Source organism: Ambystoma mexicanum, chromosome 4q (assembly GCF_040938575.1).
Source record: "Ambystoma mexicanum isolate Mex_15411 chromosome 4q, UKY_AmexF1_1, whole genome shotgun sequence".
NCBI lineage: Eukaryota > Metazoa > Chordata > Amphibia > Caudata > Ambystomatidae > Ambystoma > Ambystoma mexicanum.
In genome coordinates this window covers 1,018,457,892-1,018,485,414 of record NC_090928.1, presented here as the reverse complement: position 1 = coordinate 1,018,485,414, position 27,523 = coordinate 1,018,457,892, and the positions used below count along the sequence as shown (strand labels likewise).

General features: G+C 45.6%; 1 protein-coding gene across 1 annotated transcript in view; it reads right to left on the bottom strand.

Moving 5' to 3' along the window:
* SPATA17 (spermatogenesis associated 17) overlaps window positions 1-27,523 on the bottom strand; it is a 1,004,194-nt gene that overhangs the window by 811,827 nt on the left and 164,844 nt on the right. The window contains exon 4 of the mRNA XM_069608580.1: window positions 3,580-3,630. Within this exon, the coding sequence (XP_069464681.1) occupies window positions 3,580-3,630 (51 nt within the window). The remainder of the gene's footprint in view (window positions 1-3,579; window positions 3,631-27,523) is intronic.

Here is a 27,523-nt window from a genome sequence, read left to right as displayed (position 1 = left end):
TAACTATGACGAAAAATCATGGCTCCTATACAAAATATCTGGACATTTGGATGCCACTGCACAACTATGCAAATGACAAGTAACAAATGTACTTTAAACCAAGACTACTGCACAGCATTTCTGTTATTTAAATACACAAGCTGAATTGGAAGATGGGGCGATCCAGGACTCTTAATCGTCGGAACTGACTACACCGTATCCTTTGTTGGGATGTTGGGGGGGAGGGGGGAGATAATATCTGGAATGTTTGTATTTACTTTGAAAAACCAAAAATAAAGTTGTTAAAAAAAAGGTTTGTCTTAATGCATTTGAACTGTTGGCCTTAGATTAATTAAATGGGGTCGATTTTCTGCACTCCCTGTACCAAAATATTACCACCAAAAAACAATCCCACGCTTACTTTACAGAGCAGACTCAGGTCTACTAACAAATCAATGGGACCCACTGGAATCATTGATATGGAAGAGGTTGTTTCAGCTACTAAGTGAACCTTGATAGCAGTAATCGGACATGAGATCGTCCTGATTTGCCTACAGCCCCATGCAGAATGGAAGAGGATACAATTACTGAAAGTAATGTTGCAACCTCTGGAAAACTGTTTGATAATGGAATTATGCATTGTCTTTCTTTCAAATACTTGTAAAACCTTAAGACATTGGGTCTACGACTCACTGAAGATCTTGGGAACCTACAATCTCGATGTTCGGGACCTTATGGTTCCTTCTATTAACTGTAAAAAATTAACCTATGAATATGACTGGATAAGGAATAGAGGCTCATCTTTGAATTGCCATCTTTTTTACCATTTAAAGTAAGAAGTAAAAGCCCCAAAGTCGTTACCATCCTACCTCAAACAGCATGTTTCCAGAAAACATAGATTTGACATGTTGAATTTGAAATTGAATCTGCTTCCGACCAAAGAAATTCTATGTGCAGGACGGGGCATTCCCCGACCTGAGCATGTGTGCAGGTACTGTGGGATGAATATAGAAACTATACACCACCTCATAATCGAATGTAAGGATTTGGCTGAACTTGAATATAATCTTTTTAGTCGATATGTGTATGATGCTCGTTTTTTAAATACAGAGAGTTTTTGGGGAAGAATACTTAGCAGTAATGAAACTTCATTAGATGGATCTATCCAAAGATTTATCGCCACTGTACTCCCCCATTAATTAAATAGGTTTCTTAACTGTAACCAATTGTTAATTCAACTACATGAAATTACGAAGATTTTAATTTAATTTGATTGGTGATATCTTATCTGTGTAATTTCTAATACTTTGTGTAATTTGTAAAATGTTATCAGTATATTTTTACCAGTGTAATCTCTAATATTTTATCTGGTTCTTATTTGTGATATTGTTATTTTATTGCAAAGGTTTTTTGAAACCATAAGCAATAAAATAAAATAAAGAATGCATTTAAATTTCAAGCAGCATATAAATTAAGTATTTTTTTCTCTAGAAGTGTACTCCTGAGACCAATAAGTGAGCGATTTGTTAATTGCTTTACTATTTTGGCTTCCTAATCTCGTGTTTTTACAGCAGTTCAAAAGTAACTTAACCTTTGTTTTCTATATCATTTTAAATGCAAACCAACTGAAATTAATGATGTGTTTTTGTCTTTTTATGGCTAAGGTTAAGTGAGGTATTATTCAGAATAAGTGTCCACCTATTAAGAGAAGTGTGTGTTGTATTAAATGAATTTTGGAAATGGAAGACAGGACCGTGTAGGCAGTATTATTTTGATATATGGTGGATTCTACTTGTCTTTGTCATCGGTGTTTCAGGAAGATCTCTCCCTTGTGGATACAGGGGAAACACCTGCAAATTATCTGTTGGTCTGTTTCAAATAAAAGGAAATATTTGTACAACACAGCTCGTTTCATTGTCCAAAAGGGTGGGAATGAGTTTGTGGTGTCTAACCCCATTAAAATGAGGTTACCACTGTCTGTGAAAGTACCTAAGACAATTAATTCCATGAATCTTTTGTAGGGTGGATTGTTAAAATGTCCCTGAATAAGGTTCTGCTCAGTTGAAGTTGTTGCAAAAGGAAGATTGTAAGCCATGACTTCAGCACCCCTGACTTTGCTGAGTAGTACAACCGCTGAATGCCATGACCTGTGCATTCCACATACAAGGCATCACTTCAGGTTATGTCCTGTGTGCCGAAACACATAGCAGTATGTGTCATGCACAGAGCATGTCGGCATATCCCACGCCACTTTTTTGGGGCGCAAAGGTCCTTGTCACCCCATATGCGATGCATGACCATAGACTTTGCCCTGCATGCCCCATGCCCCTTTATGTGTCATGCACAAGGAGATGACCTTATGGCAATGGTGCACAGCATACGACCCGCAGGCCAGATGCAGTCCTTCAGGACATTACTTGTGGCGCTCCAAGTCACACGAGTTGATGAAGCTTTGCCTATCCTAAAGTCAGTTTTGTCTTTGAAGCCCGATAGCTGCAGTTTTACGTCTATTTAAAACATAATTGCAGTTCCGTAATACAAATGCATCAAAGTAGCAATGCCATTTCAAGCCAATGCGCCTCATTATACGTTTGGGGGTATCCCGCCAGGTAAATCCAGCGGAATACCACCAAACAGGAATTACTGGCACATTACAGGTGCCGGCAAGGGTATGTTAATTTCAATTTCATGGAGCCTATAGGCCTCCACAAGGGGATTGCTGGTATTACCAGCACTAGTAATACCGCCGTCAGTAATACCGGCTGTTTTTTGCCTTTGGGGTGCCCGACAAACCTCCAGCTCTTGGCAACCCCACCGGCGTACTTGTAGTTTGGCGTTGCGGGGTAAAGTGGTGATAACGGAATTAGCGCACCTTTGTCCTGCACCTCCAAACTTGTAAAGAGGCCCAATGTATCAGACAGGCTACAGTTAAAAAAATAGAATAAATAAGAATGGCACCTCAAAATCCATGTTTTATTTATTTTGTATGCAAAATTGGGCACCAATGCCTTGCTCGTCCCCATAGGCCATCCGGCCCTCTGTGTGAGACCTGTGTAGTACATTTGGCCCTCCACCAAAAACGGTTGTGCACCCCTGCCCCATGTGTGCATATGGTCGTGGTAAAACATTCACGGCCCAGTCGAGTGTGTCGCATATTATACGGAGATGGAACTGATAAAATGCCCAGCCAGAGTACTGTGATTAGCTGGTTAGTAAAGGCCACACCTCTTAGTTGGATCATTTACTTTCAGTTGTCACAATGGTGCCAATATAGCATTCTAACAGGTTTTAAAATCTGTTTTGTGTTCCGAATTACCTTACATTCGTGAAGCACCGCTCCGACCACTACCCTTCACAAAAGATTCTCCTTTAAAACAACTTTCAGGCAATGCTGTAACAAAAAAGGCAGGGGTATCCCGCCGCAACTTCTTTGTTTATTTCACCCACAGACACTTAACATTGTTTAATTTCGAGCTTTACATTTCAACAGGCATCAGAATGTTAATCAGATTCATATTATTCCGGTTTGCCCATTGCATTAAAAGCAAATTCACGGTACAATTGACTTTTCATTTGTTTAACAAGGGAAGAAATATTTACCCTGACAGCCATTGCGTTGTAGAAATTCATCTTCATAATAAAATGTGCTGTCTGCGAATCGAGAGGGGGGAAAAGAGATGGCACACATGTTAGACACAATAGACACGGCAACAGTTTTTACATATAAAAGATACAATTCTCCAGACATAATGCCTAATAAAAATAGTTATATGCGTAGGGAGAATAAAATAAGGCTTTGAATTAAAGAGAGAGACCCGCTATACATAATGCAGGCCTAACCAGAAAAATCCATGGTAGTCAAACTGGGAGCTAATGGAGATCTATGACCATAAAATGCTCTCTGCTGAGTTTGATAATCAATGGTGCTCTTCTGAGAATAGAATAACAAAGGCAGAAATATTCACAAGTGCTGGTGACACGTAGTATTGCATGATTTATTCACTCGGGTTCTTTTAGCCAAAACTCACAGAAACATAAAAGGAATTCATATTTCAAGATGTCTGGTTTAATGAAAAATTCAAAGAGATGGCGTTGAAATTCTGCAAGGATACGGGTGCGGTGATTGGAGCAGAATTCTGTCTTCCACCCAGCTGTACAAAATGTTATGTACTTAGCTGGCCCCCGAGTAATCCTAGGGAATTTTGTTTCATTTAATATTCATTTTAACATCATAAAATCATAAATAATTAGTGTTATTTGAATTGCCGTGTCTGATCCAAAGCAAATTGTCTGTGGAGAGCAGCAGGGCTGGATTATTTATCAACAGTCTGGGCAATTAAGAAGCAGTTGGCTGCAATATGTTATTTACAAATGAACACAATGACGCAGCTTCATTTCAAATTCTCTTCATAAAACCGGGCAAACATATCTCCTGCTGCTCAATTAAGGCGCATTTTTAAATGCAGACACCAAAACAACACTATCACTTAAAGCACCATAGCAACTAACATCTACTAACTCTTGTTAACACTAGGGGCCTGATTTACAAAAATGTTTTCAATGGGACTTTCAAATGTTAAAACATTTTTGTAAATCAGACCCTTAATATGTTCGGATGTTCCTATGTACAACACAGACATTAACAGGTTGTGTAGTATCTGTTAAAGCAGGCCTGCACTGGAAGAATTGTAAAGCTGGTTTTCTCCCCCATTAAGCAGCTTTCTCTGACTTAAACATTGTATTCCTCTGTGCTGTAAGCATCATTTGTTTGAACACTAAATAATTATAAGATTCCAGAGGACAGGGATGTCGGAGGTAGTGTGGGACTCTATTGTTGAGGGTTGTCCAAGTCCAAGCCTCGAGGGTCGGAAACATGTTGGATTTTCCAGATATCCCTCATTAATATTCATGATATACATTTGCATTCAATGCTTCTAAACGCATGCACATTTTTCTCATGAATGCCAGTCAGGATTCCGGCCTTCTGGGCCTGGGATTGGAGAACACTGCATTAGTTGATCTTGGTAGGAGGAGGGAGAAGATCATACACAGGTAGAATGACGAGGCTGGTGTGAATTAGTGTGATTATGCAAAATTGACAGTGACTGAGTTTATCAGTGTATGTGGTTGCAATATGCCCGCCAGAGCAGCATCATTTCTAGGATGTATGTGACTTCTTGGAAAATATTTGACCTAATGGAGATTTCACCAAATCCATTTCACAGAGAAAAAAAAATGAAGTTTTTACTTTTTCTACTTTTTTTCAATGATGCAATGCGGCAGAGACCATGCCGCAGCAACACCTCGCCCCTCCCTATCCTAACTTATACCCTTAGCCACAGCCCACCTATTATGCATTACACATATATACAACTTCACCTACCATTTTCGGTGAAATAAATTCAGTGAAATCACATTAGGTAAAATGGTATTCAGTGAAATCTAGGGTAACGTCATTTCTACACAGGTCACTTTATGACAAAGACAGTCGTAACGAGTACTTTGTTTTCAGGCTTGAGCATGATTTTGGGCTATAAAACTCCCACTCTCACCCCCCACACCAACAGGCCGATTCATGTAATTCCTCACAAAAGTGTCGCACGCGGCTGGCGCACAGCGTGCCCGTGCGAATGTCTGCGGCAGCCGCGTGCGATAAAATCAATTTCCGTGCACAGCGTATTCATGGATTCTCTCCTCCAAAAGCAGACGTGGCGCAGAGTGGTGCAGCGACCCTGCAGCAGCGCCAGTTACGCCCCCAAGAACGCCCTCGCGCAAGGAAAAGCCATCAAGATCGCAAAACCATCACAAAGGGCTGCGCCAACCCTGTACCAGTTTACCGGACTGGCAAACAGCAAACGCAAAGCGGGGAACGAGTATTACGGGTGTCGGGAACACGCGTGCGTGAGAAGTTACACACGCGATCTGGCCTGGGGGAGGGTGTGCGTGTATTTCAGGGGTGCGCGAGATGTATTACACGAGAATGGCCTGGGTGCGTGTATTTCGGGGGTGCGCGAGAAGTTCCACACGCGAATGGCCTGGGCGCGTGTATTTCAAGGGTGCGCGAGAAGTACTACACGCGATCGTGAAGTTCCACACGCGATCTGGCCTGGGGGAGTGTGTGCGAGTATTTCAGGGGTGCGCAAGAAGTTCTACACGCGAATGGCCTGGGTGCGTGTATTTCAGGGGCGCGCGAGAAGTTCCACATGCGATTGGCCTGGGCGCGTGTATTCCAGAGGTGCGCGAGAAGTTCCACACGCGATCTGGCCTGGGGGAGCATGTGCGTGTTTATCAGAGGTGAGCGAGAAGTTTCACACGCGATTGGCCTGGGCGCGTGTATTTCAGGGGTGCGCGAGAAGTTCCACACGCGATTGGCCTGGGTACGTGTATTTCAGAGGTGCGTGAGAAGTTCCACACGTGATTGGCCTGGGCGCGTGTATTCCAGAGGTGCGCGAGAAGTTTCACACGCGATTGGCCTGTGCGCATGTATATCAAGGGTGCGCGAGAAGTTCCACACGCGATTGGCCTGGGCGCGTGTATTTCAGAGGTGCGCGAGAAGTTCCACATGCGATTGTCCTGGGCGCGTGTATTTCAGAGGTGCGCGAGAAGTTCCACACGCGATTGGCCTGGGCGCGTGTATTTCAGAGGTGCGCGAGAAGTTCCACATGCGATTGTCCTGGGCGCGTGTATTTCACAGGTGCGCGAGAAGTTCCACACGCGATTGGCCTGGGCGCGTGTATTCCAGAGGTGTGTGAGAAGTTTCACACGCGATTGGCCTGTGCGCGTGTATTTCAGGGGTGCGCGAGAAGTTCCACACGTGATCGGGCCTGGGGGAGCGTGTGCGTGTATTTCAGAGGTGCGTGAGAAGTTCCACATGCGATTGGCCTGGGGGAGCGTGTGCGTGTATTTCAGAGGTGCGCGAGAAGTTCCACACGTGATTGGCCTGGGCGCGTGTATATTTCAGAGGTGCGCGAGAAGTTCCACACGCGATTGCCCTGGGCGCGTGTATTCCAGAGGTGCGCGAGAAGTTTCACACGCGATTTCAGCAGGGTACGTGTATTTCAGGGGTGCGCGAGAATTTTCACACACGATTTCAGCAAGTTACGTGTATTTCAGGGGTGCGCGAGAATTTTCACACGCGATTTCAGCAGGGTATGTGTATTTCAGGGGTGCGCGAGAATTTTCACACGCGATTTCAGCAGGGTACGTGTATTTCAGGGGTGCCAGGGAGTCCTACATGTGATTTGGCAGTGTGGGTCCTCCCAGGTGTCCCCTGTACACCCTCCACAGCCCCTGCAGGCAGCCCACACCACAGGGGACTACCCTGCATCCCTTGTCATGTCCCTCAGGCAGCCCACCCAACATGGGCATGCCCCCCAGCAAAGGCACATGTCTCCTTGCACTACTGATCACCAACTCATGTCCCCTTGCACCCCCACGCCCAGCATTGCGGGGCACCTGCCAGCAGGCCCCCACTCATGTCCCACTCATGTCCCCCTGCACCCCCACCCCCCCAGTATTGCGGGGCACCTGCCAGCAGGCCCCCACTCATGTCCCACTCATGACCCCTGCACCCCCACCCCCCAGCATTGCGGGGCACCTGCCAGCAGGCCCCCACTCATGTCCCACTCATGTCCCCCTGCACCCCCACCCCCCAGCATTGCGGGGCACCTGCCAGCAGGCCCCCACTCATGTCCCACTCATGCCCCCCTGCATCCCCACCCACCAGCATTGAGGGGCACCTGCTAGCAGGCCCCCACTCATGTCCCCCTGCACCCCTACCCGCCGGCATTGCGGGGCACCTGCCAGCAGGCCCCGACAGATGTCCCGCAACAAACATGTCATCACAATCTAGATCCCTGGCCCTTATGGTCAGCCTCCAAATGCAAAACACCCACTCGAGTATTGCATCCACCCACTTAGAAATGGCAATGACATGATAGAACCCCAATAGCAAGTTTGGAAATGAACACATGGCCCTCACATACACCCAATGGGTGTCAGTGAATCTCAAAACCCATATCATGATATGCATGATACCAATGAGATGATACTACACATTGAAGTTTGATGAAAAAAATGTATTAAAAACAGCATAAATGGAATTAAAAATAAACAAATGACAATGGGAATCAAAAACCAAAAGCAGCATGTCCGCAAAATAATGAAAAATGACAAATCATAATCCAAAGGAAAGGTGTCCAAAGTCACAGTTCAAGAAAATAAATCCAGGGTAAAAACAAAACCGAAAACCATTGCTCCATGGGTAAATCCAAAAAATAATTAAAAAATCCAACAGTCAACTATATACAGATAAACAAACCAGGGTCCATGATCCCAACTGAAGAAATGAAACCTACATACAAACACTACCTAATAAAATAAAACTATATACAAAAATGTGGCCCATTGTCCGAAAGGTCCAAAATAAATAAAAAAGCAAAGGAAACCTAACACTAACTACATAACTATTTACAAGGGCAGTGGGCTAGTCCGACGGCTCACTGGTTGTTGTCATGGGCCAGGGCATCATCGAACTCCTGTTCAATGGCTTGGAGGCGGGCATGTTCCCTGGCCCCGAGGTCCCGCAGGGATAATGCAATGTCCAGCTCCAACTCCCTGCGAAGACCCTCGAGGCACTCAGCCCGCCTCAGCGCCCTCCGCATGGAGTTCTCCGCCCTGACCATTGTGAGCCGTTCCTCCTCTGCCCGCTGCCGCTCCGCACCTATCTGCTGGCCCAACCGCTCCCACACGGAAGCCACTCCCATTCCAGGGTTCTCCTGCCCTCCGGCCGATGCCTGCACCCCTGATGTTGATGGCCCCGAGCCATGATGCCTCCCACGTCGAGCCTGCCACTGCCTCCGACGCAACTGCCTGTGCCAGCACGACGGCATCCAGGCTGATGGAAACCACCGACGCCGTCGTGCACGTGCCCTGCCCGATGATGCCGTCACATCCTCCATCTGCTGGGGTCCAGTTGCTGGTGTGTCCACCCCTGCTGGACCTCCGACTCCCGACTGTGGCAGGGATGGGATCCCCACCGAGGTGGCTGCATTGGTCGGGGCAGGTCCACAGGGGGCCCTGGTGGCATCTGGGACGGAAGACGGCATGGAGTACGACTGGCGCATAGCCTCCACAGAGGAGGAGAGGGTCGCCAGAGTGCCCGAAACATGTACGAGACCCCCGACCATGACCGCTCCCAACTGGGCCACGTTGGCACGGTGCTCTTCGTGATGACGTGCGTGCGCCCCCCGGGAAGCACGCACCTCATCACGAATGACAGCCATGCGCAACGCGACACCAATCAGGACCTTCTCCATACGTCCAGGGGTCCCCTCGTCCGCAGGTGGAGGGGAGTCAGATGACATGGACATCCCCCCTACCTGCGGACGGGCCTGGGATGGGGCATCGGTGCTGGTGCATGGTGGTGCAGTCACAGTGTCAGGGACAGTGACATGCACAGGAACCTCCACGGCGACCTGTGCTGCCTCCTGCCCATGCCCCTGGACTGCACCACTTGCACCAGCAGGGATGCCCCCACCAGGCCCCATGTGCAGCTCAGAAGCGGCCTCCTCCTCCTCTGTGGAAACCACCAACCTGGATGGCTCCACACCATCTTCCGCCATTGCAAGCCCCTGTGGGGGCTCACCCACCCCTTCCGCTGCAGCCGTGGGGGCATCCCCGCCGCTTAGCTCCACAGCGCCGTCTCCGCCCTCTTCTTCACTTTGCGCTGTGTAGAGGGAGACATAGAACACAAGCATCAGGGTACTGTACAATGGTCCCCTAGACAGGAAGCAATAGCAGATGAGTGGCACTGTCAAAGATCACTTCCATCATGTCCCTCCACAACACATGGGTCAGTGCAGGCAAAACACATGCAGTAACAGTCATGGCGCATGCTATGGACATAAGCAAACATGTCCAAGGGACTCTTGAAGCTTACAATGTTGTTTTTGGACTCACATGCATCATGGGTCATGCCTGTCACATGCACACACTTCAACGTACTTCCATCCATCTGGACTCGTACACCCCAGACACAGTGGATGCAAGGATAACTAGGCTGCATTAGTGAATCTGAACATTGTCACAGACATGTGTCATGCATCCATGGCATCCACAAGTCACAGACACGCAGGTCAGAAACACAGACATGGACACCATACATGTACATGGCATCAGCACCCATCCCTCACCCACACCCATGTCCAGGAACAGAGACTGGCATGCTCTCATGTGTCCATTCCGCATAGGGCTCCCCATGTTACATTTAACCACATACACCAACCGTGTGCTTCACACATTACTGGTCTCACATGCATGACCATGATGTCCCTGCACACACACACGCGTACATGGCCTATGTCACACATACAGGCAAGTATCAGACAACCAGCACGCTGCAACATGCCCTGTCTCACACAGCAATGCTTGGCCACTTACCGCTCGACTCCAGATGGGTCTGCCTCTCAAGGATCTGGGCATGGAGCGCTGGGCGTACGCGTTCCAGGACCCTCAGCTGGATGGTACTCATGCTGCCCCGGCCCCCCTCCACGAGGCGCCGGGCCTTTATGAGGGTCCTGGATCTGACGTCCTCCCAGCGCTTCTTGACTTGCTTGATGTTGCGGGTTGCCACCCCCTCCGCGTTGATGGCAACCACAAAGTCGTCCCAGATCCTGTCCCGTCCTTCCTTGTCGGCGCGTGGTGATCCGAAGAGGGCATCATAATGCCCCAGGACAAGCTCCACCAGGACACCAACTTCCTTCTGACTGAAGCTGGTGACCCTCTGCCCCTCTGGCTGAGGGTCGCCAGTGGTCTCGGATGGTGTTTGCCCCAACATGGCGACCCCCGAGGCAGGCGTGGGTGGGCAACTGGGTCCTGGGGCTGGGCTGTGGAGCGATGGTATCCCAGTCGGGAGTGTTCTGTTCCAGCAGGGGTGGACACAGCAACTGGACCCCTGCAGATGGCTGATGTGCAGGCACCAAATGGCAGGGCACGGTGGCAGCAGACAGGCAGGCAGCAGCAGATGGCTCGTGGGAGGCTGCTCGGGGATCTGGGGGGCAGTAATTCGGCCTTTTGGGCAGGAGTGTGGTCTTTCGTGTGCTTACGCGTGGCCAGCTTGATACGGAGTGATTTGACACGTGAAAATTCTGCACGTCAGCGTGTGAATCGAGGAAAGGGCCGTAGCGCGTAAGCGCGTCAGCACGCGTACGCGATTCCATTGGACCAAAGGCCCTTAGCGCGTATGCGTGTCTGTGACGTATCGCGCACGGGCGTTGCTTTTTGTGGGGTGCAGTGCGTGTGTTTTGCAGGCGTTGGGGTTCACACGCTATTACTTCACAGCGGGTGGGTGTTGGCTACGCGTTTTTCTACACGCAAGGCAGACGGTGAGTGGTACCCTGCTCCCCCAGGCCCGATCGTGTGTAAAACCACCCGCGAGCCCCTGAAATACACGTACCCCGCTCCCCCAGGCCCGATCGCGTGTGAAAACACCTGTGAGCCCCTGAAATACACGTGCCCAGGCCAATCGCGTGTGAAACTTCTCACGCACCTCTGAAATACACACGCCCAGGCCAATCGCGTGTGAAACTTCTCGCGCACCTCTGAAATACACACGCCCAGGCCAATCGCGTGTGGAACTTCTCGCGCACCTCTGAGATATACGCACACGCTCCCCCAGGCCCGATCGCGTGTGGAACTTCTCGCGCACCCCTGAAATACACGCGCACAGGCCAATCGCGTGTGAAACTTCTCGCCCACCTCTGGAAACAACGCGCCCAGGCCAATTGCATGTGGAACTTTTCACGCACCTCTGAAATACACGCGCCCAGGCCAATCGCGTGTGGAACTTCTCGCGCACCCCTGAAATACATGCGCCCAGGCCAATCGCGTGTGGAACTTCTCGTGCACCCCTGAAATACATGCGCCCAGGCCAATCGCGTGTGGAACTTCTCGCGCACCTCTGAAATACACGCACACGCTCCCCCAGGCCCGATCGCGTGTGAAACTTCTCGCGCACCTCTGTAATACACGCACACGCTCCCCCAGGCCCGATCGCGTGTGAAACTTCTCGCGCACATCTGAGATACACGCACACGCTCCCCCAGGCCCGATCGCGTGTGGGCCTTCTCGCGCGTGTAGAACTTTGGCGCACATTTTTTTCCTGCGCAGGGACGCTTCCATACATGTGCTTTCGTGTGGCAGACATGTATGGGCCTGTGCGCATCTTTGGCCGTGCGCTGTTTTTCCCTATTCGATTTCATGAATATGTGTTGTAGGCGAGCGTGTGGGCGTTCTGCGCACTTGCCTCCTGTACTTCCCCCGTGACGCCCACATTTTCACGAGTTGTTCCCCATTCTGCGTGTGACGCCCCGTGTTACGCCTACTTTTGTTATGTGCGCCGCGCTATGTGCGAATTCGCTGTGGCCTTATCGCACGGCGTTCGATGACCTGTGCGCCAGTGTGCGCCAGCGTGCGCCGCACACTTTTTCAGCGCACATCCCACATTTTGCACGTGCACGGACTTCCATGAATTGATGTGCAATGTTTTCTGTGCGATAATCGCACTTGCACTGCGATTTTCGCTATTTCACTGCGAATCGCACGTTTTCGCCATTTTTTCAGCGCACATTAATTCCATGAATCGGCCTGCAAATGTGCACCTGGATGGAAAAGACAGAACAGAGATCCAACTGTCCTGGGCAGTCCCTAAGGATGACACTCCATCCCTTCACACATATTACTGGTTTGGCATGCCCAGATGGGTCTCAGCATAGGACATGCCCGTCTTGAGTGCACCCGGTCTTTAGCGGTGCCCCTTTCCACACCCACAGTCAAACATCATAAAATACCTTCATTACTTAACATCCGTTTTTATTACTTTGATTCTGTCTCACTTATCCCAGTACTCAGGAGAATCGACCCAACAATAAATACACCCTCCTACTGCCTTATATGAAAAGATCAGCTCCCGTTCAGTGGGAGGTCTCATGAAGAGCCATCTTCCCAAAATGCCTCTACTATCAATAACAAGTCACCAGTTTATGAAGCACAGGCCTACCATGGGTGAAAGGGATGGGTGTATGCATTGAATCAAGGAAAGTAGAATTTAAATAATAAAGATTACCAGTAAGTAATCATAGCATTACCGCCTTATCTTCCTTATCCAACGCATGTGCTTCGACCAAATAGAAAAAAAACATACACACAAGGGGAAAAGTCACCAGTTAAGCAAGTACACAAAGTGGCATTAGCTACTATATAGTAGTTCCAAAGTGGAGATAATGTCCCACATCCACAGGACGTGGCCCCTACAGTCCCCAACGTCAGACCTCACACTAAACGACTGAAGGCGGACATGCCCAAGTAGCAGTACTGCCTAAGAGAGACCAGGTACCACTCTAGACCAATGACAATGATTCTAACATGTCTCATACTCCGCAGTAGGCCTGGGTGAAACTGTTTGGCCATAAGCCAAAACTCCCATAAATGTCACATTTTTTTGACAAATTGATTTGTTCAGGACATTAGCACTCATCACAGAAACACGTTGCGGGTGGTTCTGGCAACAACAGTATACATAGGGCACCTATGATTCATTTTGGGGATTCGTTTTGTTAGGTAGAGGCAGAGGCAGGAGTTTTACTGAACTTTTTGTAGGAATAGGCTATGGGTTAGGGAAAAGAATAAAGTAAATGGAATTTGAGTTCACAGAGAGAACATAAACATAGGCTTTATTTGAGGTACTTGTGCACGCAATCAGGAACGTAATTTCACCAAAATGCCAGGGGTAGCGGAAGTGACATCACGCGACCCTTAACCTCTGATGACATCACAGGAAGTGATGTCATTTGGCCCCATCCAAAGTGACATCGCAGGAAGTGATGGTTCACAACCGTTCACCCCTTGACAAAACAGGAAGTGGCATCACATAGCATTGTTCCTAAGTACACTACAGAAAATATGGTTACAATATCACCGTAATATGATATACATTTCATACAACAATGTATATCAATGTGTATATGCCCATATTACTGAATTACTCGGAATGCAAGCAGATGTCCAAGGCCAAATGATAATGGTGCGTTATCATATACCATCTTAAGCACTTTATATAGAACAAATAATATACATACAATATCAACCAACCTGTGTTGGTACTCTTATCAACCTCAGCAGGATAAAAGGCTGAGTTGGCCTTGCGTGATTTGAACCTGCAACCTGCAGATCACACACACATTGCAGCAGCATGCGCTCAACCCACTGAGATATCTTACCAGCTATAGCTATCTTACTGGCTATAGTAAAATGAGCAATTACATGTCTGAATGTTCTCAAAGTCAGAAAGAAAATTACACTCTGTAGTGGATACCATTAAACTGGTAACTGAGTTTTAAAAGCAGGCCAGTTCATCTGCAGGTCCGGTGCAAAGTTGACCATTTGTCAGGCCTGCATGCGTGGATCTACTTTTCAGGCTTCAGAGGTTGTCAAAATACATACCATTGGGAGGGTTCATAACTGTTTATTGAAGAATGTACAGTAGGGTAGAGAAAGCAGAGCACTCGCACTGCATCCCGTACTCTGGGCACTTGTTACCTCATCCATGCAAACATCCTGAACAGCATGCCATGGGGATAGGAAAGATAGACATTACAACAAAGCATTCATTGAAATCAAGGCCCATTTTATGTGCTATGGTCAACATTTCTACACCAAACACAAGCTTTTAGGCACAAGGATGTTGTCAAGTGACCGAGGACACCGAGATGGAGTGTCTTGTTATGATCGTAACAGAGAACACGGCAGCAGAAAAAACATGCTATAACTGCAACTTGCGAAAGCGAAATACATAGTGCGAAATGGATGCTTATTCTACTCTAAATGCATTTTTTGACGTTTTTGTCTGAATTGTGAATTTGATGTGTTTAAGAACACACGTGTTCAGTGGCTCACCCGCTGAAATGTGCCTGAAATAAACCTTTTACGGAGTCTAGCAATTATTGTATAGACTTCCAGAAAGGCAAAAAATGTGTTATTCCTATTCTTTATTATTTAGGGTCACAGCTCAAAGTGTTACACGTGTGAAAGCCCCTCCAGGAACAAAGAGCCCCATGGTGCTGGCTACAGCCCAGGAGCTTCAATTTAAAAATAAAATATATTAATATTTTTAGGGGTAACAAGGGAGACCACAGGGGTAGCAAGTGTAAGGACCTCATGGTGGCAATAGTAAAGACAGACACAAGTGATCGCAGTTCAAGGGTGTTTATTAGACTGTATGCAGGTGGGAAGAATGCCTAGCCTAAACCTAAATCTAAGATGGGAGCAAGCGTCGACAATCAAATGAGAATAAGGCAGTCCTAGTGACGTTGTGTCAAATAAAAAGACCTATACTAAGAAACATATTACCAAACCTTACAACTTAAACAAAAAACGGTGTGGGATGGTTTTGAAGAAAAGAAAGGAGTGTTCTCAAATAGTATGTGAGGATGCTGATGCGGTATCTTGGCTCTCCCTTTCGCCACGCTTTGAGCACAGGCAAGGTGGGATCTTGGAGCACAGCACCCACTTGAGCTTTCCCAGCACGAGTCAACAGTTATCTTTCAGCTTATCAGGAGCCTCAATGGCCAAGTCTTGTTTCTTGTGAAAGCCTCTTGCCTTTCAGACCCTGGCATGTTCGAATAACCACACAAATGTCCCTTTAACAAAATGAAAGTTTGTTTCCTGGCTTCACTTAGGGGAGGATTCTTCACCCCTGAGTCCCCCTCTTCCGGGAGCTGACCCCTGTTCTCATCGATATCAGGGCTTTAGTGGCTGTATCCCTTGGTTCCGAGGGCCTGATTTATTTTCAAAGTTCTGTTCTACGTATTTCTCTGGTGATGTATTCTACCCTTGGATCTCCCTCGCTCGGATCCGTCTCGACTGTTGGCCTCCCTCCACTGGGTTCACTATGGCTTTCAACAATCTTCAACAATCTTCAACAATCTTCCTTAATCGTTCTCATATAAATTATTTTCAACAGTTCTCTTTGAACCTCCCTTCCTCAGGTTCACTTGGTCAGGGTGATACTGGCTCACCCGTGGATCCCCCCTCTTCTGCGCGTAGACCCCTTCTCAATTTTCATTGTCTTTTTAAACAGTTCCAGTGGACATCCCTTGGCCGGGTTCACTCTTGTCAACACACTGTTTATTGGGTCTTTAGACTTGCCCCCTTTTCATCCACATCCCTCTTCCGAGTTCACTCTTGCCAACTTCACATTCACAAAAGTTTGCAGGATTCACTTCTCTTGATTTTTCACAGTTCTTAGGTCAAAGGATTTTACTTGACGTCCTGTATGACCACTTTGACCTATCTTGGTGGCTCTCCTTCAGCCTTCTGGTATTTGTAGTTTCCCTTAGACGGGGATCGACCAGAGTTTCCCGAGTTAACACCCACGTGGTGCCAGTTCTCTCTGCAGGTGGTCTCCACTTAGCAGTTTTACAGTTCTTTAAACTTGGTACAACTTGCCATTTTGCGTCGTTCATTCATCACAGCCCGGCTCTTATTGGCTCTCCCCTCGACTAACCGGCTGTGATGAACCAATTGGCTTTCCTCATAACTGGAGTCAAGGCTAGTACCATGGTAGCAGGAGTTTCCCTTGCACCCACTTATCAGCGTTGACCCGCTCCATGTACCGTTGGCATCTGTTGCAGCAGGCTTGGGCTATTGTCCTCAGTCTTACAATTACCTCTGCTGAGGTTTTGTAGGTCTCGTCGGAAAGGGCAAGGTTGTGTCCCTCCCTGTCAGCCTCTCGATATTCGCTGCATTTCTCCTCCTCTTGAACTGCCGGACCTGGATAGCTGTCTCGTTGTGCGGTCAGCATTGCTCGTCCAGTGCTCCCTTGCTCCTCCTTTTATCCCTGTGGGGAAAAGGAAGGGCCATCAGATGTGTGTGCTGCTAGCTGAGCCAAAAGTCCAAGGTTGGGTGGGAATGCCAACCAGTCAGTGGGCCTATGAGGCAACCTGCTATACAATGTTGCATAGAGCAAGCCATTGCCATTTTGTCTGCTGTAATCATTATTATACATATTTAGAAGTAGTTCAAGGCATGCCTTACAGATAAGAGACAGCCAATGGTGTACTAACCCATATGTATTCTATAGGTAGATATGTTCCCCTAACCAAGCCTTCCCATCAATAGGTTTTACAGTTTGCCACGTAAGATGACATCATAGATGGCGCATATTGGGGTATAAAACCTCTGTGTAATCAAGTTTGTATGCGAGTGGGCAAGCATCAGTCCGATTTCTGCCAGTTTGCCCTGCTTTATTAAATTGAGAATAAAGTAGTACTTTGCCATATATTTTTGAGTCTGTCTTGTTCTTTGGTCGGAGATCTTTATTGGCAATCCCATCCAGCACAAGATATTCTTCAAGGTGCTACAGCGGTGTGTCAAAACTATAATTCTAATAACCAGACAACATGGCGTGTGTTACATTAATGTTAATTTTAAAGTGAAATTTCCCTGATGTACCTGCACAATTAAGCTAAAAAGTATCATCACTGTATTAATTTCTTCTAATGTAGCACTGTATTAATTTCTCCCACAACTGTCAGATTATTGTACACATTTAATACTGCTATGAATGCCTATAAATGTTATTACAATATAAGTGAATGGAAAAGCAATGGTTTAGTACTGGTTTGTAATATGTTTAAATAGGTATAAAGAATCCCTATTAACATGAAAACATCCTACTCCACCAACGGGGATATAGATATATGTAATACAATAAAGAGCAAGATGATACATGTTGTTTACTTGCCTCCAACCCCCTCACACAAAAACTCTAAGGTTTTCCAGCATCACTAGTCCTGAAAAAATGGACCGTCTGCTATAACTGATTTACACAAATGTATAACAAGTTTATTATTCAAATAATTTAAACTGAATTTAAACAAAAAACAATACCCTCACCTAACACAGTGTACTAAACATTAAAAAACAAATATAAAACAAATGTAAAACATCAAATAACTTATTTATACGACACAAAAGATATCACATAACACACAAAAAAATCTCAATGTGTCACTGCACACTGAGATTTTTTTGTGTGTTATGTGATATCTTTTGTGTCGTATAAATAAGTTATTTGATGTTTTACATTTGTTTTATATTTGTTTTTTAATGTTTAGTACACTGTGTTAGGTGAGGGTATTGTTTTTTGTTTAAATTCAGTTTAAATTATTTGAATAATAAACGTGTTATACATTTGTGTAAATCAGTTATAGCAGACGGTCCATTTTTTCAGGACTAGTGATGCTGGAAAACCATATAGAGTTTTTGTGTGAGGGGGTTGGAGGCAAGTAAACAACACGTATCATCTTGCTCTTTATTGTATTACATACATTAGTACTGGTTTGAACATGGTTATTCATTTCAACAGCTCTATATTGTGCAGACTTAAAAATAACCAGGATTTCAAGCCCCGGCAATCTGGGCCCCAACTTTTCAAGAAATATTGAAAAGAAATCCTCAAGGTATAAATCTATCAGACATGGGAGATTTGCAGTGTGGATGGGGGTTAGCATCGAAATTGGTCAGATGGTTGGATCATGTTCCCTTTTTAATGCAAGCCTCAAATGAAAACGTTTCCATTAGCTGACAACTTTTGAGCTCTGCATAGCAATACAACTAGCCATATGGATGGATTAATGCAAGAAGAACAAAGGAGACCTATCATCCCACTTTGAATAAATCATTCACTGACCCCATTATATTGGTTTGTTGCCAGTGTGCTGCTGAAGGAGGCCCGAGTTGAAATATTGGGCGTGTCCAATCATGTGCATTTCCCTTGGTTTAAACAGTACCTGTTATTCAAAATTGACCATACATGAAAAAGCGAATATTACTGATAATTCTGGATTCTGGCAATGCTAGAGCCGAGTGCATTTTTCTCATGTAATTGACCGCTATTTAATTAATTTAGTTTCAAGTTTTCTATGAGTTGCAATACTTAGGAACTATTATTAATAACTTTTGAGGGATGGTGGAAGAAATACATTTCAGGTAACCCGAGGTGCAGCTTGGCCTGGCAAATATATCAAACCATATTTTATCAATATGCCAATTTGCTGTGTTTAGTTATACGTGGAAAATCATGTTACATTCAGAACCATTATGAGAGAAAGTATCTCCTAAATTGTCTTCTTGACACATGCTGAGAAGTATTACTACCCAAAGGAGATTGAGGAGTGCTGTCTCTCTGAATGTCTGATTATTAAACAGGTCAATGGAAAGACATTTCCAGTCAGAAATATGTGATGTCACATGGGAATAGGAAAGGTTACATAGGGCAATACACACTGGAGGAGACTCTCTCTGACTGCCAGAGAATGTGTTTTATGATTTACAACATGCTGCCTGATCAGCTGGAGGGGTGTTAATCTGGGAATATCTAGGAAAATAGGAGCATGCAGTGGCAGAATTAAGCTGCACCTACTAGGGCCAGAGACCAGGGGAGACCAGAGGCCTAACTGATGGTGATTCCATGAAACAAAATAATGTTTTTAAACGAAAGCAAACCAGAGTTGCCTTTCAGCCTTTTCCATGCTAAGTCCCAGGAGTGCATACTTTGGAAGTGTTATGGGTTGCTGGTTCCTAATGGAATACAAGATAATTTTAGTGTGAAATGCATTTTGCTTCTCACTATATTTAAGTGACAAGTGAGATTTCAAGAAAACCGATTGCATTGTTGTGCTTTGTGCGTGTACTATCGAAGAGCAGTTTTCTGTAAATTAAGTCCAATAAAATTGAACCCCACGTGTTGGCACAGGTAAAGTTGGCAATTCAGACTGTGAACGGAGATCCCAAGCTTTATGGCTTGACAGAGAATGTAAGAATCATTTGCAACCTGTTGAGGACGTAAATATTTAAAATGATACTAAAGAAGGGAAGGGGGCTTAGAAGAGTTATTTCATCTTTCGTAAAAATGGTGCGAATGTAAATCCCATGCAACCTCACATTCTGAAACTGAAAAGTGATATTCACATGTGAAGTGAAAGGGGTGCTTCTCTCTGTTCAAAACAATCTGAAAACCATTCTCCCAGGTTAGGGTGGGTAAACTGAAATGTTGTGTTTTCGAAATCAGTGACGCTACTTCCCTAATCTGAAATTGCAGGGGTCTGATGCTATCCACTATCAGCTTATTTTAAATGAAACCTACATATTTCAAACATCAGCACCATATTTACATGGGAATGGTGGTAGTCGAACACTTTCCTGATAACAGCAAGTGTTGGTAATATCGGGGGAAGCAATGGTCATGTGCAAGTGTAACTTCATGTGCAGTTTAAAGATGCTGGCACATTGGAGAAACGAAAATGTTTTGAAGAATCAAGTTACTGTCACGGCCCATCAGCCATTTTGATTGTTATGTGGCACATTTAAAACCAATAACCGGTAATCAACAGAGATACAATTCAGACCTCAAATGTATATAGAATTGAATATGGAAATTAATGGTTGCGTGTGTGAATAATGGTGAGAAAAATGCCAGCATGTCAATTTCGTTTTTGTAGACAAGCTGCCTGTGACTGTTAAACAATGCAGTGAGTTCCACTGCATGAAGCTGGGGTCAATTTCTGCATTGATTTTATTATAATAAAACAAAATATTGATACCGAAATTAGACTGCTTCATGTCCCCAATATTGAGGGGTGGGACTGTATGTCAGGGGGTATTATTTAAAGGATGCCCGCTTGATGTAAAAACACATATTAATCAAAATAGATCTTACAATGCTGGTGTCAGTAGTACTGTGTCAGCGCATTTAACATGAGACTAGTTTGCAAGCAGACTTGTCATGTGAGTGGAATATGGAGTGTGTGCCATGGAGGTGACGCATGCCATAGGGCCATGTGGTTTGTGTTAGTGACGAAGGCTGATATCAGTAATATTAGACATTTGTGAATAAAACTTCCTTTGGAATGGCAGTGGTCATTGAGCTGCAAATGGAAGACATCTTTGTAGTAGTATCAGTTGTAGGTCCATTGTTTTGGCCTTTGGGTTGAGTGAAGAATCCAATCAGTAGTAAGTTAGTGGCTCGGCATATCAAAGACAGTACACACTCCTCTTATGCTGGAAATACTAAACAACTAGAAGAAAGATACCAACCCAGAACAAAATAAATATTGCATCATATGCCAACAATACAGAGAACCCCAGAGCTACAGAAGATGAAATATAAGAGGCTGTGCTTAAGCTTCCCCTGTTCACCCACCACCAGAAGTAGATCCTGGGACTTCCAGTGCAACTACCTTCTAAACATCTAAGCTTGCATAGAGGTATATAGGTAAGACAGAGGAATGTGTAGTACAGGGTTAGGGGGGATTTGAAGGGAGAGGTCCAACTGGAGTATAAAACTCACTTGGACAATTGACTGTGCCTATGCCTATGCTTGGGGAATGACACAGACCTATGACTTGTTCTCCAGTAGGGAGACTTGTTCACCAGTAGGGAGACATATGCCTGTCCACCCCAACCTATGCCAGCATGATCAGTGACCGTCATTTCCAATAATGAACTGAAATGTCTGCAAAAAGGTTAAATATTTCTGCAGACCATTGGCAGACGACAGAAATTCTACCACGAGCTGCATTATGTGACTTCAAGTCAGTTATCCGTGACTTTTAAGAAATTGAAGAGGAAATGAAAAATGAAGAGAAAGAGGCATTGCAGTCGAACGAAAGACCAAGATACTTTCAATATAGGTGAAATGTGCGAATTCTAGAAACAGCAACAGGGCTCAGTTAGAAGTACTGCCCAGTTTCCAGAAGGCTTTCAAAATAAATCACTCCCAGAGTTCTATTTTGTAAATCCTTTCATTCATTATGTTCCAAGACTAAGGAGGTCATTTTAAAACGCTCTTAAATTGCACCAGAGGGGACCATAACTCTTTGCACGCACATCCAGGAGGACCCCACCGCCCCTTTTTGTCATTACCAAAACAGAGTAGAAACATGAAGAGTGAAACATAGGTGAAATCACCTTTACTCTTCACTTTTCCAATCCGTTTTTGAAAAATGAAAAATGCTGCCTGAAAATTACACTTTGCAGGCAGCATTTATTTAGGCAACAAGTCCCTCGCTTGCAGGCCATTACTACCTAAGGTAGTGCCCCTGGGGCTCATAGTTACAAGCACAAGTGTAGTGAGGGCCTTAACAAAGGTGAGTAGCGTAGTGAGGGACTTATTGCCATTAGTACTCCTGTCCGTTAGACAGGGGTGCTAAAGGCATTTCTTTTTATTCCGAAATGCTCTGACATTGGTCCGTTTTACCTCTCCATGGCGGCCATTGAAAAAAATAGGAAAAAAGTAAACAAACAAAATGGCTGCCATGGGAAGAGAGAAGGGACCACACATAGTCACTTCTCCCTTTCCATGGCGGCCATTGAAAATATAGGGAAAAAGTAAACAAACAAAATGGCCACCATGGGAAGGGAAAAGGGACTACACGTAGTCCCTTCTTCCTTTCCATGGTGGTCTATCTGTCAAGGGTTTTGACCCATGTTGAATCAATAGACTGGGTAGATGTGGGGATGAGCTATCGCTGCCCACATTCACGCCAGAATCCAGGAGAGCTGCACTGTTGACACATGACCACTCCAAAGATACAACCTTCTGGTGGGCGGTCCCACATCACCACTCTACTGTAAGGATGCCATCAAAACAATGTTAAGCAAGGGTCCTATTCTATCAAGCAAAAGACCACTCTATTGAAATGCAGTAATTCAAGACAGATCCCAAAAATGGGTGCAGTACCAGCTTTGTCCACAAACCGGCGCTAGCGGTCTAAACTCTGACAAGGAAACTGTATTTAGGAGTGCAAGAGGGGCAGGGACTTCAAAGCCTGTTGGTTAATTGAAAATCTTAGCCACCTGCTGTTCCCAGGAGGCAGGCTGATTTTATTAACAGCTTCAAGAGGCTGGGAAACCTCTCACCTCAGAGATTCACACCAGGAGGCAGGATATCACATGACCCTGTTGATTGATTGAGGAGAGACTTCCAGGCAGCCTGCTGGAGCCCACACAAAAGACTCTTTCCCTTGAATGGGGTATGTTAATTTTGAGTGTTTTCTGTCAACAGCCCTCTGCCAGCAAGGAGAGACATGTGATCACTGACCCACCCAGACTTCTGGAGGCGGACCCAAACACTTTGGGGAGTTGAATTGCAACAAATATATATTTTATAGAATCATTGATAACTTATTGTAACCAATTCACAGGAATGTACAACCTTGAGATTCTTAGTATGAAAAATGCCCTCACGATTTGAGTCCAAACTCCAATTTGTACCATGTTCTGGGGCAAAGTCACGCTAATTATGAATATTGTAGACGCTGTATTTAAGCTAGAGACCTGGAAATGTACTCGGATATTTGGAGAAGGGGGGTGTACCTTTGTATAATTTTTGATGAAAAACCAATGTTGCAAAACCCACTAAAATCAAAAATAAGTTGCCATTTTTTAATGCAAGCTCCTAGAAACGCCAGAGTCGGAACAGAGACTACCTGAAGCAATGTGTAATATGTACATGTAATGTCAACCACTTGTGTACCTGGGAAATATGTATTTGGATCAGAAATAGATTTGTGTGCACATTGACCAGGGGAATGTCATTTCTGCAGGTCATAAAAATGACATCACTCTGACACACTATCCCTTCCCAAATCAGGGACCAAATAATCTATTGACCTATCAAATCAAGAGAGGGGCAGGCTTAGTGATGCTACGCACACACCGACTTTCAAAACACATAAAAGGAACATTGAAACCCAGGTAGAGAAATTCAATTCCATTTTCTGCGGGACGCTCTGCCGGGAGACTCCAGACTTCACATCCATCAATCTCCAGAGACCAGAACTTTATTTCAGAACCTAAAGCAAGGGCCTAAACCCACAAACTGAGAACTCTTTTCAGCAGGCCTCAGCATCCTTAAAATCATTTGCAAACTATTCCACAGCCGGGCGAGCTGTTGGAATTCTTTGCCAAGAACTTTTAACAGAAGAGCAGTATCCAGAACCAGAGACCGCTAGCAGCACCACCCGCCGAGCAGAGGGAACCGGTGCCTGACAGACCAGCAAAGCAGAGCTGACCCAGACGCTGTGAGAAGAACCGCCCGAAGTCCAGTCCAGTTGACCCGATCCGTGACGAGGCCCAGTCCTTCTAAAAATATAGTGTGAGTACTGCCAGAACTGTGCGAAACCCAATCCCTTAGTTAAAATAATCTAATGCAAACTATTTTAACCTAAGTAGAACTGCCTCCTAGTAATACTGTCACCTGTCATTCTAAAGCTGCAAACTGTCACCTGTCATTTTGAGTTTTACTTTAAATCCGAAAAACTACCTTTACTAAATCGTCCGTATCTCTGGAACCGTTTGTCCTAGGAACTTTCATTTAGAAGATAAGGTTCTAGGCTTTCCAACGAACCTAAAACCGACTTGCTACTCCTTATACTTTTGCCGTAATCACGATTCACGCACTCGCAAATTTTACCGTGATTTGCGATTTGGCCTGATTTCTTCTCCAGTAAAAAAGTCAGCAGCTCCTTGCTTTCCTTTGCTAAAATTCGTTTAACCTGCTAGTTACTCATAGAGCATTGCTAAAGTGAGCCTGAACTAATATAAAGTAGCCATCACCTACCCTGAACCTCTAGAGGGAATTACAAGCAATTTTAGCACCTTTTCACTTCCTTGCAAACCACATTAAAGTAATTCACCTGTGTTTCAAACTTCTACCTGTTTTCCTCTAAGCTTGCTGGGGGGGAAGTGAATTTCGTATTGTATTTGATTGCAATCCTGAGAACTGTGTGCTCCTCCTTCCATTTCTTACATTGCATAGGGGGGGTGAATTGCCAGAGAAAAAGTGATTATATTATCTTTTGCTAAAATCATATCAAGTTATTTCTGTACTGCATGTCATTCCTCATTGCTTTTCCCTTGAAACCATAAAAGTATTTTCGCTGCCTTATCCATCCTATACCAACTCCTCATTCATTGTAAAGAGGTGTGCTAGTGTCAGATTACCCATTGTTGATCAACATTATATTCATAAGTGTGATATCAATTATTAATTTATTATAAAAGTGTGATATATATATATTGTTTAATTTTTCAAATAAACCTTTTAAATTGGCAAAACAAGCCTACTTCTTGGCTCAGTGGGGTCAAGGGGGATTCTAAGGGAGGGGTGTTATAAAAGGGTTCATCATCCAGATTATAACTTGCCATAAAAATATATAAATAAGGGCTTCCCTTGGGCATCCCAGACAAGGCACTGACTTAGTGGGATTGCTTGATCGGAGTCACTTAAAGAGTGGGGGCTCGGAGCCGGGATATTCTGGGTTAGATTTAGCACTTGTGCAGCTTAATACAGTGTGCTAACTGATGGGACACATACATCCGGTCGGATCACCACGCTGTGGTACGCTGTAAAGCACTCCTCAAAGGAACACTCTAAGGAGAAGGTCTGTTTTGCAAAATAAAATACAAACTTCTGCAAGTCAGGAAGGAACTCAAATTCCAGAATGACGACACTGGTAGACATCAAAATAGCCAGAGAGCACTTCTTACATAAGCTATTTGTGAGAGGTGAGTTGACTCATCAGGACCAAAAGGTCTGGTTGCAGGCAATCGCGCAACAGGTCACTGAAACAGGGTCAGATATATGGAGAAATCAGGGTCCATTACATGTGGCCCTGAGTGAATTATATATGGCTCCTAAAGCTAAAGATGAACACGACAAGATGGTTAGGATAGCGGTATATTTGCATATATATATATATATGGGAGCCATGCAGGACAAATGTGCTGAAGGCCAAGATCTGGCAAATAGGCAACAGATGGCGTTAGAGAAGGCCCAATCTGATCTGGACTCTTCTGAGCAGAGGCTGCTCAGGAGCCAGGAGTCAGAAAATGACAGCATACAGTACATCACTAAAGTAAAGGAGGATATGGATGTGCTGCAACAGGAAAAGGCTGACCAGGATACCAGATTTCTGGCCTTACAGAGGGAGTACCAAGAAGGTTTGGACTCCCTACTGCAGAGCCAGAAAAAGCTGGAGCAACAATTAGATTTCAATAGGGCATGTGCTGAGCAGGTAGTCACCCTGCAAAGCCACCTAGATAGGGAAAAAGAGGAAAGCAATAAATTGATTCTGAAAGACCTGGATACCCAGGCAGAGTTTGATCAGGAGCGCCAGAAAGCTGGTGCCTTCCAAAGGCAAAGGGACGACCTGACGGCACAGATGCAGGCTCTTAGTCAGGAAAGGGATACCTTAGGCCAGGAAGTCTGCCACTTAAAAAGGAAAATGGAAGAAAATCACCTGGCCCTCCAGGGTCTGGGTGACCTCCAAAAAGAACACCAGAACTTGTTAGAGCACACCAGCAGGGTGGAGGAGGCTCTGGCAAGAAAGGAGCAGGCCAGTAGGGGTGGAACTCAGGAGGTAACCCTCCTGCAGCAGAGACTGGCCCAGTACTCCAGGACCAATCAGGAGGCACAGAGAGAGAATGAGGCTCTCTGCCAGCACAATGATAGGCTCCAGCAACAGGTAGCGATGCAGGAGGGAATGATAGAGTCTAGTAAGGCCTTAACTGAGGAACTGAAAGCGCAGGCTCTTGCATTGCAACAGGGAGCAGGGCCGGATAGAGATGAGGTTCGCTGGGAAAGAGAAACTCCTGAGCATAACCTCAGGAGCCCTAGTACCAGAGGCCTTCATCTCTCCCAGTCCCTGGACTCTGCCACCCCCATGTCCCCTCGCGCACATGAGCCCAGGGCCACGGGGATGGCAGATTACTATCCAGCTAGAAGTATGGGGCTCATAGGCCAGTACCTCCCAGGAATGGATGGGCGGGCATCCGGGTATGGGCACCCAAGCACAGTGCAATTTAGTGGGGAACCCCAGGAGAGGAGGCCCATTAAGGGCATCCTGAAAACCTCTGCCTGGTTAGGTCAGTGGGGGGGTACCCATCAAATCCTGGCAGCAAGGAGGGATCTGAAGACTCCTCTGAGCATTACAGGACACAGGAGACCAGGTCCCCACATTCTGCCAGCCATTCCCAGGCTCGCAGAATCCGGGAAAACCTGGAAGATCAGACGGGCACCTCTGGGAGAAGTGCTTCTGAGTCAGAGGATGAATGGACCATGGTTACCCGAACAAAAAAGGCCAATAAGGCAAAAAGGCCCTTGCTTAAGGACCCATTGAAACAAATAAAGGCAATAAGGAGTGTCATCACGCCTTATCATAAGCATGCCAAGTATTCCGTTTGGGAACTCTATGAGCAAATGATGGAGACTTTCCATTTGAAGGACAGCAGTAGCTGCATCCAGCACATCAAATGGACCTCCTCACCAGAATACTCCAATTTCTTTGCAGGGCTGGAGGACCAAAACCATTCAAGATGGTCCGCATATAGGGCGGCCATCTTGAAACATTTTTCTGTTCATAGAAATCCTCAAGAGGCTTGCAAGGCAGCCTACAATTTGCAATGTGGGGAGGATCAGGCCCCA